General features: G+C 43.3%; 1 protein-coding gene across 1 annotated transcript in view; it reads right to left on the reverse strand.

Moving 5' to 3' along the window:
- ADH4 (alcohol dehydrogenase 4 (class II), pi polypeptide) overlaps positions 1–13,311 on the reverse strand; it is a 33,916-nt gene that overhangs the window by 17,348 nt on the left and 3,257 nt on the right. Inside the window, exons 3-4 of the mRNA XM_043438383.1 lie at positions 12,603–12,744; positions 10,661–10,748 (exon numbers count right to left, since the gene is read on the reverse strand). Of these exons, the coding sequence (XP_043294318.1) occupies positions 10,661–10,748; positions 12,603–12,744 (230 nt within the window). The remainder of the gene's footprint in view (positions 1–10,660; positions 10,749–12,602; positions 12,745–13,311) is intronic.

Here is a 13,311-nt window from a genome sequence, read left to right on the forward strand (position 1 = left end):
AATTTTTGCTTCTGAAATAACTAGTTTCAATTAGCATTAAAGATAAATATATCATTTCTATAGTCTAAGTAAAAAATAAGGCAGTTAAGATTTTTGACTCCGGACCCAGACTGCCTAGGTTCAAAATCTAGCTCCAATCTGTGTGGCCTTGGAATAAATTACCATGACGCATTGCATTTTTCTCTCATCCTCTGGAGAAGTGAGAGGGTAACAGGCAGGTAAGGAACTAAAAAATCAATCTGGGATGCCATCAGGTCTACCCCCAGTACATCTACACCCCTGTCTCTGTGGTAGAACCGGGAGGGACAAGTATGGTGCCTGCGTCAGTAAGGGACAGACTAAGTCGAACCAGGGAAGGAAAGCTTTGGTGGAAAGTCTGTCTACACCCCATCTAGAGCAGGGAGGGATGCCTCCAGTAGAAAGATAGCGCTGGTTGCTTTTTTTCTCTCTTACAGATGGGAGCTAACAATTCCAGCCTCACTCCTTTGAACTGTATCCTGAAAAACTGGGATAGATTTGATCCTTAGAGCTTAAAGACGATATGCCTGATCTTCCTATGTAATACTGCATGGCCACGGTATCCACTGGGGGAAGATGAACCGTGGCCGGTTGGAGGGTCTCTTAATTATAATACTGTTTTACAACTAGACCAGTTCTGTAGAAAACAAGGGAAAATGGGTAGAAGTAGCATACCAACAGACTGGTTCCAAATAGGAAAAGGAGTATGTCAAGGCTGTATATTGTCACCCTGCTTATTTAACTTATATGCAGAGTACATCATGAGAAACACTGGGCTGGAAGAAGCACAAGCTGGAATCAAGTTTGCCGGGAAAAATATCAATAACTTCAGATATGCAGATGACACCACCCTTATGGCAGAAAGTGAAGAGGAACTAAAGAGCCTCTTGATGAAAGTGAAAGAGGAGAGTGAAAAAGCTGGCTTAAACCTCAACATTCAGAAAACTCAGATCATGGCATCTGGTGCCATCACTTCATGGCAAACAGATGGGGAAACAGTGGAAACAGTGGCTGACTTTATTTTTTGGGGCTCCAAAAATCACTGCAGATGGTGATTGCAGCCATGAAATTAAAAGATGCTTACTCCTTCGAGGGAAAGTCATGACCAACCTAGACAGCATATTAAAAAGCAGAGACATTACTTTGCCAACAAAGGTCTGTCTAGTCAAGGCTATGGTTTTTCCAGTGGTCATGTATGGATGTGAGAGTTGGACTATAAAGAAAGCTGAGCACCAAAAAATTGGTGCTTTTGAACTGTGGTGTTGGAGAAGACTCTTGAGGGGTCCCTTGGACTGCAAGGAGATCCAACCAGTCCATCCTAAAGGAGATCAGTCCTGGGTGTTCATTGGAAGGACTGATGCTGAAGCTGAAACTCCAATACTTTGGCCATCTGATGTGAAGAGTTGACTCATTGGAAAAGACCCTGATGCTGGGAGGGATTGGGGGCAGGAGGAGAAGGGGACGACAGAGGATGAGATGGCTGGATGGCATCACCAACTCGATGGATGTGAGTTTGAGTAAACTCCAGGAGTTGGTGATGGACAGGGAGGCCTGGCGTGCTGCAATTCATGGGTTCGCAAAGAGTTGGACACGACTCTGAGCGACTCAACTGAACTGAACTGAACTGAGCATATGTGTTGACCTTTTTCTCTCTGCAAGACATGCCAGACTTATGTCCTAAGGGTGTAGATTGGGATATGAAACCTTCATCTCCCTCCTGTCCTCCTACTTTGCCCCGTACCCGGGGCTCCAAACTGAGTCAGGGACACACCCCCACCCCCGCCCTGCCCCAGAAAGGTTGCCTCAGTCTCTGTAAAAACCCAAACTGAGATTCAAACTGCCCAAGTAGAGGTCCAAATAACCCCTGTCTCATTATGACCTCAGACTACGCTGGTTTCAAAGAAACTCAGACAGTTGAAGTAAGAGAAGCTCAGACAGCTGTAAGGCAAGTGCAGAGAAAAAGAGAGTGAGCTGGGCAGTCAGGAAAGAAAAAGGAAATATATTAGAGGGAAAAGAGAGGGTGACTGGCTCTTAAGAAGAACCAGTGTTCTCCCTTTCTGACGGAGTCCTTCTTATATCCCACCAATGAAAAATTCTCTGAAGAGATGGTCACATAGCCAGAGACCTGGAATCTGCTGGTCTTGCAGCTTTGAGAAGATAAGTGCCAGTGAGATAACAGGATGCCATTTGGGCAATTTGGTCAGTCTCACAGATTACTGTGATTTTATTCTTCATTTGCAAGGTCGATATAATGAGCCATCTTATCAATTAGACCCCATGTGGGCCCTATCATTCCAGCCGTTTTGATTTAGGATAAGGGCCGAAGGTCAATCTTCTGTAACTTCTTCCTGAAGGACAGGGGTGTCCTGGGCGTAAGATAAGACATCATGGGGGTAAGATAAGAAAAGGCTGGAATGCAGGTCAAGGGGATTTGTGTGGGGTTGAAGTTTTTGATAATCTGAGTGAGTTAGAAGCAGCTCGTGGATAGTTCAGTTGGTGAAGGCTTGTAAGCTGTCCTGCCGCTCTAAGAGTTACCCTGGGCTCTGTAGGGGTAATGGGAGTCGGGGCCTGGGGCCCTGGGCACCTTCAGTCTAAGGTGGCAAGTCTGAGGAGACTGGGCAGAGCTGGGTCGGAGGACTCCTGCTCGGAACCAGGAGGGGAATGTCCGGATCCCTGGAGGGGGATTTGGGCAGTCGACCTTTCAATGTCCCGTTTTGCCACAGCTGGGACATGGACCTGGAGGGGGCCTTGGCTTTAGGCATGAGTGGGCCCAGTGACCTTCTTTGCCGCATTTGAAGCAGGGCCCAGGTGGCTTCCTTTCTCTGTTGGTTGATGGAGGCTTGGCGCCATGTAGGGCATGGGCTAAAAGGTGGCATTTGGCCTGATCTTGTTGGGCCTTCTCTAGCTTTGCCTATTCTTCCCAGTTATTGAAAATCTTAAAGGCTAAATTTAAAAGGTCTCATTGAGGGGTTTGAGGGCCTTCTGCCTTTTTTCATTTCTTTCGGATATCTGGGGATGACTGGGAGATAAAATGGGTATTAAGGACAATGGTGTCCTCTGCTGAAGTGGGGTCTAATTTTGTATATTATTGTAACACTTCTGTTAACCTGGCTAGAAATTGTGCTGGGTTTTCGTCTAGCCCTTGAGTTATTTCCTGGAGCTTATCAAGGTTGATGACTTTATGCCCTGCCTTTTGAAGGCCCACAGTGAGGCAAACAACCATGTAATTAAGGTCTGCTCACCCAGGTCTCCCTGCCTGATAATCCCAGTTGGGATCTTCTCAGGGGACAGCCGTGGCCCCTACAGGCTGGGTGTCGTCTGTCCTGTGTATCTCATCAGCATGCGCCTGAGAGGCTTGCCATATTCCTTCTCTTCTGGGAGAAGAGTGGAGGAAAGGATGATGTAAATAATCATGCCAGGTTAAGTCATAAGATTGGATAAGATACTGGAATTCTTTTAGATAATTATCCGGGTATGAAGAGAAGGAGCCAAGATGCTTTTCAATCTGAGACAGATTGGTGAGGGAGAATGGGACATGAACTCGAACAATGCCTTCTGCTCCAGCTACTTCCCCTAAAGGGAGGCGTGGGGCAGGGGAAGGAGCAGAGTCCTGCAGTGTTAAAGTTGTTCAGGATTGGCTACGGGGAGGGGACGTAGGGAGGTCTGGGTAAAGCTTTGGGACCCTCAGGGTAGAGGGTGGGGCTGAGATCTCAGAGCTTATTTCAGGCACAGGCTGGGGATGGGGGTTGGGAGCTGCCTTGAGAAGGAGGGAGAGAGGAGGGGATGTAAGGTGGAGGCTGTGGAACTGGAGCTGGAGCGGCTGCAAGGGGACTGGGAGCGATAGAGGGTGGGCTGTGGTCGGACGGGTCGAAGGAAGAAGAAGAAAAGTCTGAACAGGAATTGGGAGACATTGTATTAGGAGGATGTGGCCCAGAGTAGGCTAAGAGCATTTGAGAAGTAGAACAGGATTCACAGAGAGAGGGTCGAGAGTGGAGAGTGAAGAAAGCCTGAACATCGCAATGGATTTCTAACCACCTGTCATTGTGGCAGCAGATGTTATCGAGGTCCCATAGAGTATTATAATTGAGAGTTTTGTTTTCTGGCCATTGGGGCCTGTTATTAAGTCTGTATTGTGCCAGCCAGTGTTACAATAGTAAATAAGCCTTTTTGGTCTTATCTCCCCTTGGAAGCCCAAGGCTTTTAGGTTTTGGAGAAGGCATCTTAGAGGAGTAGATTTTGAGGGCTGGGATTGAGAATTCCCCATTGTGCCTGAATAGGGAGGTTAGACAAAGGCAAGAGAAAGCGAGGAGAAAGGTCCAAGAGAAAAGGCCATTCTCAGTCCATTCTCAGGACTTTCTCAGAGAGTAATAATAGTCTGCTTTGAAATGGGCATCCCCTATTTCAAAGTCAGATGGGGCGCAAGGCCGAGGGCCGTGGGGATCCTCCTGCCTAGCGCTAGGACTTGGAAAAGAGGCGAGAGAGAGAGAGAGAGAGAGAGAGAGAGAGAGAGAAGATCGGAAGGAATGGGATTTCACTCACCCTTGTAACTGATGGATGAAATGTGGGCTGGTGTGTGGATGTCAGTCCAGCAAGGCAAGTGGAGAGTCCCATCGTGGAGCTCATCTCAGTTTCTTGGCAAGGTCCAAGGCGGGGGACCACCAGAGGTGGGCTTGTGAGAGGAGCCCACCCAGTTGTGGTGGATCTTCCCTCCCGGGTTTTCTGACAATGAGACCCCATGTGTGATAGGGCCCACATGGGCTCTCATTGATAAGATGGTTTGTTATGTCGACCTCGCAAACAAAGAATAAATCACGGTGATCTGTGAGACTGACCAAATTGCCCAAATGGCACCCTGTTATCTCACTGGCGCCTAACTTCTCAAAGCTGTGAGACCACCAGATTCCAGACCTCCGGCTATGTGACCATCTCTTCAGAGAATTTTTCGTTGGTGGGATATAAGAAGGACTCCGTCAGAAAGGGAGAACACTGGTTCTCCTTAAGAGCCAGTCACCTTCTCTTTTCCCTCTAATAATTTTCCTTTTTCTTTCCTGACTGTCTGGCTTGCTCTCTTTTTCTCTGCACTTGCCTTACAATGTGGGCCCTGTCAACAGCAAAATCTAAGGGTGACATATAGGATGAGGTGGAAGACAGGAGATAAAGAAAAGCAGGTTTCTCCAATCTATCCCTGGGATCATATGCATAGAACAGGAAGAGAGACTGAGGAACAGCCACACAAGCTGTTGCCTCTTCATGAAGCACCCACTGGGAGAAATAATCAGTCTATGAGAGTTAATAAGCCCTTTTCTTATCAAGGAATACAAAGAATCAAGGAGGATCTAGGAGTCTATTTAGAGCACCCAGAAAAATATATTAGAGCTTTTAAGGGTGTTACTTTGCTTTATGACCTTACTTGGAAGAATGTGATATGTGTCTTGGGACAAACACTAACTCCCGCCTCAAAAACTCGAGTTTTGGGGAAAGCGGTTGCTTATGGAGATGAATGGCTTGGTAACGAATCAGCGGGGAAGATGGAGGACAAGATAGCCGCCCTCCCCACTGAGAATCAGGCAGTCCCAACTATAGAATGAGATTGGGACTGTAACATAGCTAAAGGAAGATGGGATTGGAGTCATTTTGTCAGATGTGTTTTTGAAGGACTCAGGCAAACACGTGATAAGACTTTAAACTATGCCAAATTGGCAAACAGAAAACAGAACAGGAAGAGAAGGAAACTCCTGGTAAATTCCTAGATAGACTGAAGGAAGCCCTTTGCAGATTCACTGAGATTGATCCCAAAAATGAAGAGGGAAGAGTGATCTTAAAAGATAGATTTCTCACTCAATCGGCTCCAGATATCTGCTATAAGCTATTAAAACAGGCATATGGACCAAATCAGTCTTTAGATAATCTGTTACAACAGGCTCAGTCTATTATGGCAGGGAATATGAGGAAAAGAAAGGCAGAGAATGACAAAGAGCAGGTGGTAGTCCATGTAATGGCTGTCAGAACCATTCTTAAACAGCCTGAGAAAAATTCCCAGAGGGACCCAGGTGAAAAGAGATGGGCTTGCTATTACTGTGGAAAGGAGAGGCACCTCAAACAGGATTGCCCTCAGGCATCTAAGCCGCCCCTGGCTCCATGTCTGGTCTGCAAAGGACCACACTGGAGGAAAGACTGCCCCCAGAGGTGTAGGTTTCAGGGGTTAGACTCTCAAGACAATCAGGACTGAAGGTGCCTGGGGGTCCCCACACAAGCTCCCATCCTAATTACATCTGAGGAATCCCGAGTATTGATAACTTGGGGGGGAGGTGGGCAATCCATCGATTTCCTTTTGGACACTGGGGCAACTTACTTTGTGCTTACTGAAGCCCCTGGCCCACTTTCTCCCAGTTCTGCTTCCATAATGGGACTGTCTGGATGAGCCAAATGTTATTATTTCCGTCTGCAACTGGGACTCTGTGGTATTTTCTGACTGTGCCAGAGTCTCCCTCACTCCTTTTGGGGAGGGATATACTGAGTAAGGTCCATGCCTCTGTTTTCATGAATATGGAGCCCTCCCTTTCTCTCCCTTTAATTGAACAAAATGTAAATCCTAGAGTGTTGGCTGATGGAAAACCTGTGGGTTGAGCACATTCCTGTAGTTGTCAAGCTCAAAGACCTGCACTTACTTTCACATAAAAAGCAGTATCCACTGAAACTCGAGGTTAAGGAAGGGTTAAAACCCATCATTGAGAATTTAAAGGAGCTGGGGCTGTTAAATCCCTGTAACAATCTGTGCAACACTCCTATTTTGGGTATAAAGAAGTCAAATGATAAATGGAGACTAGTTCAAGATTTACAAACAATAAATGAGGCTGCAGTTCCTTTACACCCCATGGTGCCTAATCCTTATAGTCTATTGTCTGAAATTCCTGAACAGCCAAATATTTTTTAGTCATTGATTTGAAGTTTGCTTTCTGACTTAAACCTATATTAAATCATCCTTTACCTATGACTTTAAGACAATTGAGAGTATTTTTTGGAATCATAGGGTACTGCTGCATTTGGATTCTTGGTTATGGGGAACTTGCCCAGCCTTTGTATAAACTTATAACTGAAACTCAACAAGCCCAAACTGACAAACTGGTTTGGTCTCCAGATACTCAAAGGCTTTTAAGGCTCTTCAGACTGTTCTCTTGTAAGCTCCAGCTTTGAGCTTGCCCACAGGGTCAGAAATTAGTTTGTCACTGAAAGGAAAGGTATGGCCTTGGGATTTTTGACACAACCCCAAAGGCCTCACCAGCAGCCTATAGGAGTGTATTCTTAAACTCTAAGTTTAACATTTGGATGACAGACAGTTGCCTTCTTAAATATCAGTCATTGTTGTTAGAAGGACCAATAACTAAGCTTAAAGTTTGTGGAAACTTAAATCCTGCCACTTTCCTTCCTGAGAAGGAAAATGAAACACCTGATCATGATTGTTCCCAATTTCTAACTTTAAACTATGCAGCTCAGGAAGATCTGATGGATACCCCATTAGACAATCCTGACATGGAAATATTTAAAGATGGCAGTTCTTTTGTTCGGGATAGGAAGCATAAAGCATGTTATGCCATGGTAATGGCTGAACAGGTTTTAGAAGCAAAATCTCTCCCAGGGAACGAGTGCTCAGCTAGCGGAGATTGTGGTTCTGGCTCTCAAGTTAAGAAAGGGTGGCGAGTAAATATCTACACTGATTCTAAGTATGCTTATTTGACTTTACATGCTCATGCTGCAAATTGGAAAGAAAGACAATTTAAAACAGCAACAGGAGAACCTATTAAGCACATTTCAGAGAGATTGAGAGACTTTTAACTGCTATATATTGTCCTAAAGAAGTAGCTGTTATGCATTGCAAAGGGCACAGCAGGGACAGGGGTAAAGTAGCCAAGGGTAATCAGCTGGCTGTCAAGCCAGAAAGGTGGCACTTAATGAAACCCCTTCACTACAGAGGCCTTTGATCTGGACAGGTTCTGTGGATAAAGAAAACCACAATATACTGAGGAGGAATTAGAAAGATATGAGAAAAGAGGAGCAAAGGTTACTGATAAAGGATGCTTATAGTCTGAGGATGGACAATCAGTAATTCCTGAAAATGCTCAATGGAAAAGTTTTCCTAAAGCCTTGGAATTAACTAATTATGTAACTCAGCTCTCAGCTTTTCAACAGGCATTAAAGGAACTCTGGGAGGTAACTCCTGACCCAGCCTCTGAGTCAAAAAAGCATCTGTTTGAGCCAGGAACCGAGGTCCTGATAAAAGCATTGGAATCTGTGGGCCAATCCCTCGAGTCCCTCTGGGAAGGCCCTTACCAGGTTATTCTTTCTTCTCCCATGGCTGTCAAAGTGCCAGGAATTGATTCATGGGTGCACCACACTTGAGTTAAGAAGTGGCACCCTGACCAGAGCTAAGTGATGTCATTTTATGCTTTTACTTTTTATGCTCTTACTTTGTACTTTTCAGATGGACCTGATAATCTATGTGAGCCTGCTTCTGCTGACTCCAAAATTCTTGAGTCTGCTGTTTGATCCTCAAGATAAGGCCTTCCTGTCCTGGGCTTATTCCCACACTGTATTCCACAATCGGTCTAACTACTGGGTCTGTGGAGTGCTCCCCTCTTCATCAGTGGATGACTTCCCATGGTGGGAGTCCTTCCACTTCAGGGAAAGGACTTTCTTCAAATCTGTGACTACCTTCGATAACAATAATCATATGTGATGCCTCGTTAATCTGATGACATCTAACAATCCTAAAATTGACTGGTGCAACACTTTGTACCTTAACTATGGACATAATATGACTTTTTGCTTATTGCTCTGTTTTCGCTCTTTGCTCCCTGCATCTGTACCATGTAGCTGGATTTCTTTCTAGTTGCATGAAGGTTATTAAGTTACAAATGGTTGCTCAAACTCCTGTTGACTACGACAGCTTCCTCCAGCTTGGGACCCTTGGATCAGAGACCCTCAATATGAGGGTTAGGAGACTAACCCTCACAAATTTAGGGACAATGTTCCTTACCAGCTTGGAAGCAGTTACGGAATGAGAATGACTCCCCTTTCCCTAGGCAACATAATTCTCCTTAAAGAAAAGGCAGGAATGAGAGGGTAAAAGGCAGGAAGGCTAGGGGTCTCCAAACGGAGGAAACAGGCTGCACGTGTCAGACATTTTTTCTCTCTCTCTTAAGCGGCAGGAGGAAGCAAACTACAAGTGTCAGATTTTTTTCCCCTTCTCTATACAAACTTAAAAGGAGGTTTTTCTTAAAATTTTGTGTTGCCGAGATGACACCTGGCTCCACCTGAATTTAACTTTTCTCAAACCTTGAGCAAACCAATGCATTTTGCTTATGGAAAGTTTCTCTTAAGCTATGTTAATGAGCTATGTATTTACCCTAGTGTCTGTCTTCAAGTAGGTTCCACCTAAGACTCAGAACCCAATATATTTTACTCATACAATTGTTTTCCTAATCTATGTTAATGAAACCATATACTTGCTTGGAAACCTGCCTTTCTTCAGGATTCATGGCAATCATTTTATGGCTGGGGATGATTCACCTTGTGCCAATGTTATCTCAAAATACATGTTGTGGGTGAGGGGCCTGGTACCGCTCTGAGTTTTGAGACATTTCCTTTCTTTAATTAGCAGCATGCTGCTAAGTCACTGCTAAGTCACTTCAGTCATGCCCAACTCTGTGCGACCCCATAGACGGCAGCCCACCAGGCTCCCCACGTCCCTGGGATTCTCCAGGCAAGAACACTGGAGTGGGTTGCCATTTCCTTCTCCAATGCATGAAAGTGAAAAGTGAAAGTGAAGTCGCTCAGTAGTGTCCAACTCTTAGCAACCCCATGGACTGCAGTCCACCAGGCTCCTCCGTCCATGGGATTTTCCAGGCAAGAGTACTAGAGTGGGGCGCCATTGCCTTCTCCTAGCAGCCTGCTAGAAACTATATAATATCCCGCTAAAGAATAGCAGGGAGGGCGGAGGGGAACTCTATCTGCCCCCTTCGGATATCTATGTCAGAAGCTTTCTTTCTTTTATATTTTAATAAAACTTTATTACACAAAAGCTCTGAGCAATCAAGCCTTGTCACTGGCCCCAGATTGAATTCCTCTCCTCTGGAGGCCAAGAATCCCAGTCTTTCATGGCTCAGCAGCAACCTTTCAGAAGTAGCTATTATTCTGAATTTGGCATTTATCATTTTCTTTACTGTATTCACACGAACCATAAGCAATACAGTATATGGTATTGTTATTGTATATGACTAAATCTATGTCATAAACTTGCTTCTTTCCCTTCACATTATATCTGTGAGATTATTCTGGGTTGAAACGTTTAGAGCAAGTTTAGCTATTCTTATTTTTATATGGTAATTCCATTGTGTTACTACACAGTGATTGTTAATCTGTTCTCCTATTGATAGACATTTGCCCTATTTTCAATTTCTTGTTATTACAATGTGGCAGTGATCATAATAGTGCATGTCCATTTGGGTGATTTTGCAATGGTTTCTTATACACACCAGGAATTGGTGGTTACAGAATATGAACATTTTCAACTCCATTTAGGTATGCCAATGTACTGCTCAAAATATTTGTACCAGCTATCTTACTAATAGCTTATAGAGCTTACTTGAGTTTTCCACAAAAATTTGTGCGTGGACTCAGACAGAACTTGCATTTTCCACACTGAGGTGCGTAGAGTGGAATTACTTTGTCACCTAGAAAAAAAAAGGCCATGTGTTGGATGATACCTAAGTTGTTACTTATAAATAGTTTTCAACAGGTGAATTGGTGGAAAACACTATTCTTTATTGTATATATCTTATATTCGGTAGGGAGTATAGGTAGCTACAATATTTTGTTAACCTACAAGATTGCTGATTCTCCCAAGTACTGAATATGTTATCTTTTGTTTTCTTTTTTCTCTGCTGGACAGTCAAGCAACACATCTGTATTGATACCATCAGATGCAGAGTCCTGTCTGACACTCTGTTGTCCTTGCAACACTCTGCATCATGACTATTATTTATTATGTCATGCCTATTATTTATTACATTTGTAAACAACCTGTAGGGAATAGAACACCTTAATTATAGGAGATGTGGGCAATAGGCTTGATATGGAGAGTAAATTATATATCATCTCCATGTTTCACCATAGTTCACTCAAATTCTACGTTTTTCTACTTTTTATTCAATTTGAATTTAACAAAGACTTCTAGCCTCTGATGACTAAAGTTCAGTAATGATAATTAACATCTGTTCAACCTTTAGTATGTGTCAGTCACCATTCTAACTGCTTGCATTTATTATCTCTTTAATTCTCAGAACAACTCTTTGAGATGGATACTGTTATTATTCCCATTTTAGAAAAAAATGGAAATCTAAATTGAGTCACAGAAAAGTGATTTAGCTGACTAAGGTTACACAGCCAGTAAGTGGCAGAGCTGTGCCTTAATTGGCTGGACTTCTTTGTAGATTCCAAATTTTGAAGAGCAATTTGCTTCTATAATCTTGTTTGGAATAGAAATGTGATGAGACATTAAAGCCCTCGGCATGTCACAGCTCTCTGGTTTTGGACAGACCGTGTTATAGCTCTTAGACAAATCAGTGTTACAGCTCCGTGTTACAGCTCTATTTTGTTTAGAAAATAGCAGGAAAATCCATCCTCTAGGTGTGAGGGCAGGCCGATCCAAAGACGTGAAAAGAAGAGTGCCCCAGTGCGCGGGAGAGAGAGAGACCCCCCAGCTCTTTGGCTCCTCTCTTTAATATGTCTTTTCCTCCCCCCTGGGCCTGCCCTATGTAAGTTGGGCTAGCCAGGAGTGCTATTTTTTCTACCTGAAGTCCTCACTCCTGTCCTTGGACCTTCCTTTGTTCTATTTTCATGGGCTTTTCCCTTCCTTGTCTTTTAGCCACCGCCATTTTGGACTCCTGTTTCCTATTCTAACTACCTAATAGAAAGATACTAATAAACCTTTCAATTTGGAGCATCCTCATTAAAGGAGGAAAGAATGATATGGTTCATCCTAGATAAGTGACAATTGCATAGCTCATATTCCAGTATTTGGTGGATCTGTTGCAACATGTAAAGTAAATAGTTTTGGCTATTGGCATGCTTTATATACATTTACCTTACAAGTTCCCAAGAAAACATTTCAGCTAACATTGATATATGCATAATATTTCCCACTTAAGCTACCTAAGGGTCTTCATTCTTTATATATTAAAGTAGTTCTGTTTTATTTAGAGGAGGTTGCTATAAATTGTCATCTTTGTCCCCATGGAAGCTTCAGTGTAAGCTCACTTTGTAGCTTTGCTTCATAGGACAACTTTTCAGTGCTGGATGTAAATAAAGTGACTGTGTTTTCCAGATTTCATTAGACAGTTCTGACTGCAGATATTCTGCCTCGTTGCTAGACTGTGATAGATTGTGTGTCTTAGTTTTGCTTTGGAAAAGATGGTCCCCTTATTTAAGTAGAGATTGATTATAGCATGCAAAGGCAAGACTGTAGCAGAAATTATCCCTGAAATACCCTGACATTTCTGTTTAGTTGGAATCAGAAATTAAAATACCTGGTTTGAAGTTGGCCACTCCTGGCCCAACACTTTCCACAATTCCTGCAGCCTCATGGCCAAGGATCACTGGGAAAAACCCCCCTTCAAATTGAGGATGGAGGATATGGGCATCAGAATGGCACAGGGTGGTGGCAATTATCTGCAAAGCAATCACAGACTTGAGGCCTGTTTCTGTAATCATATCTTTAGGGCTATTAGGATAATTTTAGGCCCAATGACACCTTGAAACTTAACAACACTCATTGAGGTCAATAAAAGAACTGCATTTTGAAAAATAAAAGGAACAGTTAAAAATATATTAGGATATATTCTTTCCTCTTAATGCATCTTTGTTTTCTTCCTTTCACTGTCCCTGAAAAATCACACAAGAGAATTGGCAGTCACTGTCTCTAGGAGAGGAGAAATCAAAGGTAATAATTTAAAGTCTATTAGAGGGAGTGCAGGGAACACAGGCTTCCAGGGCTTGTTCAGATTTTATTGAAACTAAATGAAATACAATTGTGGTAATAAACTTTTATAGTTAAAAGAGCTGTATCGGATAAAGGATTATCTTAATTAATTAGAAAGTATCCCTGCATTATTCTTCAAGATTCTGTTCATGAGGATATGTCATTCATTCTCAGGCAAAAACTCTTACTGTGGTGATCCTGAGGAAAAATATAAGCCAAGTCAACTGTAGGGAAAATAGAGAAATTGACCCACCTTG

Source organism: Cervus canadensis, chromosome 19 (genome assembly GCF_019320065.1).
Source record: "Cervus canadensis isolate Bull #8, Minnesota chromosome 19, ASM1932006v1, whole genome shotgun sequence".
Lineage (NCBI taxonomy): Eukaryota > Metazoa > Chordata > Mammalia > Artiodactyla > Cervidae > Cervus > Cervus canadensis.